The sequence below is a fragment of the Atta cephalotes genome (assembly GCF_000143395.1).
Source record: "Atta cephalotes unplaced genomic scaffold scaffold00036, whole genome shotgun sequence".
In the NCBI taxonomy this organism is placed as follows: Eukaryota; Metazoa; Arthropoda; class Insecta; order Hymenoptera; family Formicidae; genus Atta; species Atta cephalotes.
The window spans coordinates 1,765,804-1,769,465 of NW_012130100.1; the positions used below are offsets into that span (position 1 = coordinate 1,765,804).

The 3,662-nt window shown below is 35.9% G+C and overlaps 1 protein-coding gene across 1 annotated transcript in view; it reads right to left on the minus strand.

The window, feature by feature from the left end:
* Window positions 1–1,662, minus strand: part of LOC105621710 — a 4,505-nt gene extending 2,843 nt beyond the window's left edge. The window contains exon 1 of the mRNA XM_012203170.1: window positions 1,590–1,662. Within this exon, the coding sequence (XP_012058560.1) occupies window positions 1,590–1,662 (73 nt within the window). The remainder of the gene's footprint in view (window positions 1–1,589) is intronic.
* Between the last annotated feature and the right edge of the window lie 2,000 nt (window positions 1,663–3,662).

Here is a 3,662-nt window from a genome sequence, read left to right on the forward strand (position 1 = left end):
GTGTCTCGTCAGTCTCAGTATATATATATATATATATATATATTATTATATATATTATATATATATATATATATATATATATATATATAATATATATATATATACATATAATCAATAATTGTGCATAAGTATCGTATCGAACTCTCATTTAATTTCCTACATTATTTTAATTTCGAGAATCCATAACTAGTAATTCTTACAAATTAAATTGACAAACAATTTTTAATAATTTGATACTCAATCAGGCATCATATTAATAAGATGTTAATATGCTGTGAAAAACAGTTCGGCCGGGATTTGAACACGGATCTCTTGTGATTTCGTACGAGTATCCTAAGGCTTTAGACTACCGAGGCCTTAGTAATATTTTTCGCAATAATCAGTATATGTATATAAAAGTTTTTAGTTAAATCCGAATGAACTCAGAATTCAAAAATGAAAAATATTTGGTGCTAAAAGTTCTCCGATTTCTGTGAATTGTAACATTAAAGGATTTTTAGAATTTCTGATTTCGAATTCGGATTTAAAATTTGAAAATTCGAAATGGTTGAAATAATATGGCAAATCGAAATGCTAAAAGATTTCCAATTTTTATTGAAATGTAATATTATGGTAAATAAAGTCTGAAGTAAAATGACATCTAAGAAAGACTCTATTAAGAAGGGACTCTAGACTCTATATTACATAGAATCTCTAAAATCTAGAGTTTCTACGGAACTTTATGCAAATTATCGCGTTCGCGATTTCAAAGTGGGGATATGATGGCATTGATAATTGGTTCCGCCATTTTACTTCAAAACTAATGAAAATTTTTACGAGATTGACATGATCCCCTTATAGAAATTTTAATATTAAAGGATTTATAGAGCCACTGATTCCAAATGAACTTAGAACTTAAAAATGAAAAATGTCTGATCCAATATGGAAATGCTAATAGTTTGTAACGATACTCATATTATTATTAGGCTGCAACGCCAGCCCGTGTATCGCACACATAATTCACAAGTAATAGTCGCTCCATCGGAGTTACACAAACTCCGAGTATCGCTGATCCATGTCATTCCCGCTCGTATTGTCGGTCAGCGAAGATTACTTAGATACCAAGTAAGACCGGAACAATGCGAGAAGGTGCAATAACATAAGTCGAACATAAGTCGAAAAATTGTTGCTCGCGATTATCCTCCTCTCCTGTTACAATTTCGATCCGTTCCAATTAGTTTCAATTTCGATCCGTTCCTGGTGGCCATATCCGCCACGAGACAAGATGGTGGAGAGTGCTCTGCAACCATCAAGAATTTTCGATAGCGACCGACTAGGTTTCCTTGCATCTAGTCGCTGCACCGACAGGGTAATCCCAGGACAGAGAAAACTTTTTCCTGCTGAGCGTACTCGGCTGCCGACCAGCTGTAGCTCTTGCGTCATTGCAATGACAGGATACTTTCCGAGGTCAGAGCGTACTGTGTCCCCGTCGAACTTTTTCGGCCGTCCGAGATTCGTCAACCGTCGCAGCTTCCTAATACTGCACTATTATAGAGAATAGAATATGCTCTGTCTCCATCGAGCGATTCTCTACTATCTGGTGCAAGTACCTTCGCCTTGTTTACAGTAATCGATAGCAGCCAAGGATGGAGTTTTCTGCTTTCGCCGAGAGTTTTCAGCCATTAGCTATTTTCTGCGCGCTTTTTAAGGTGCCGTTTCACGAAATCGGAACAGATTTCTTATTAGAAAATTTGAGATCACTACAATACCGTTTCATAAGAAGTTTCTTTAACCATCCCATGTAGCCAGAACGGAATGGAATATCATTCGCGCCAAAGTTAACTTGCTTGATTTAATTGATATTTTGTAATGATGAATTTTAATGATTAAAGCAGCAATATACATAATTTATGCAATTATAACATTACTTTGATCCAAAAATACTGAATTATAAAAGTGAAATATATTTTGTTACTAAAATGTAAAATTCCATTGCATTCCGGCTATATGGGATAGGTAGAAAAAATTTTTACGAAACGGAATGGCATGTTCCGTTAAGTTGGTTGAATCTAAAACTTGAAACAAATATTCAGAAACTTTCTTTGTAATCTATAACGATGGATGAAGAAATAGTTTATTACTAATGTTAAAATTATTGCGAAAGGCAAGAAATGTGTTAAGTTCGTGTGCTATTCCGATATTCAAGAGTGAGCGACAATTTTATTGCATTTTAACGTTTTATTGCAACAGCAGAAACTATGAGGGCTGTTTGATAAATACCCGTGTTAGGAAAGAAAACACTTTTAAAAAAAATTTTTTTTTATTTCTCTACGTAATCTCTTTTCAGCTCGATACATTTAGCCCAGCGATATTCCAACATTTTTATATCGTTTAAAAAATATGATTGATCGAACTCCTTAAAATAGGTCTCTGTTTCGGCGATGACTTCCTCATTTGATGCAAAGCGCTTTCCGCCAAGTCATTTTTTCATGTTTGGAAATAAATAGAAATCGCAGGGGGCCAAATTCTGGAGAATAGGGTGGATGAGACAACAATTCGTAGCGTAATTCGACCAGTTTTGCCATGGCGATTGCGGACAAACGAGCTGTTGCGTTATCATGATGAAAGAGCACTTTTTTTTTCGCTAAATGAGGCCGTTTTTTCTTCAATTCAGCGTCGAATCGGTCCAATAAATCAGCATAGTACTGTCCCGTGATTGTCCTTCCCTTCTCCAAATAGTCGGTGAAAATGATGCTTCACGAATCCCAGAAAACAGTCATGATCTTTCCGGCCAAAGGAATCGTTTTTGCCTTCTTTGGAGTAGATTCGCCGGATTTAGTCCAATGTTTAGACTGTTCTTTCGTTTTTGGTGTATAATGGTGGATACATGTTTCGTCAAAAGTGACGAAACGTCGCAGAAACTCTTTTGGATTGCGCTTAAACATGTCCAAACAGTGCTTTGAAGTTGTCATGCGATTCCGTTTTTGTTCCACTGTGAGCAAACGCGGCACCCATCTCGTCGATAGTTTTTTCATGTCCAATGTTTCGTGTAGGACATTTTGTATGCGTTCAGTTGAGATCTTTACAATGTTAGTAATCTCTCTGATCTTCACCCGGCGGTCTGCTAACACGATATCATAGATTTTGTTGACCATATCCTTCGTAGTCAATCAGATGACCTGGATGCTCTTCATCAAAAATGGATGTTCGGCCACGCTTAAATTCGTTGTACCAATATCTTATGGTAATTATCGAAGGTGCATTGTCCTTATATACGGCATGCAATTTTTCTTTAATTTCTTCACACGTCTTCCAGTCCAAAAACAGGAATCGAATCAGACCAATATTGCTCTTTCTCCATGATTGCAAACAAGCACAAACTCAAATATAAAAATAAACTAAACTAACCGGTACAACTATCTAAAATTTTTACTTGCGTCGTTCAAAAAATGGCGTTACACGATGGTATACAGATTTTTAGTCAGAGGCGCCCTCAGTCATCAAACACGAGTACTTATCAAACAGCCCTACAAGAAAACGAAAATTCTAGATACAATCAATGTTTATACAAAGAATAAGATGTCTCCAAGGCGCAAGTAACAATTTAGTCCTTCAAATGCAAACAGCCGATCGTGAGAAGTTCTTCAATTAATTCAGAATGACATCGAAATTATTTAAAGAAT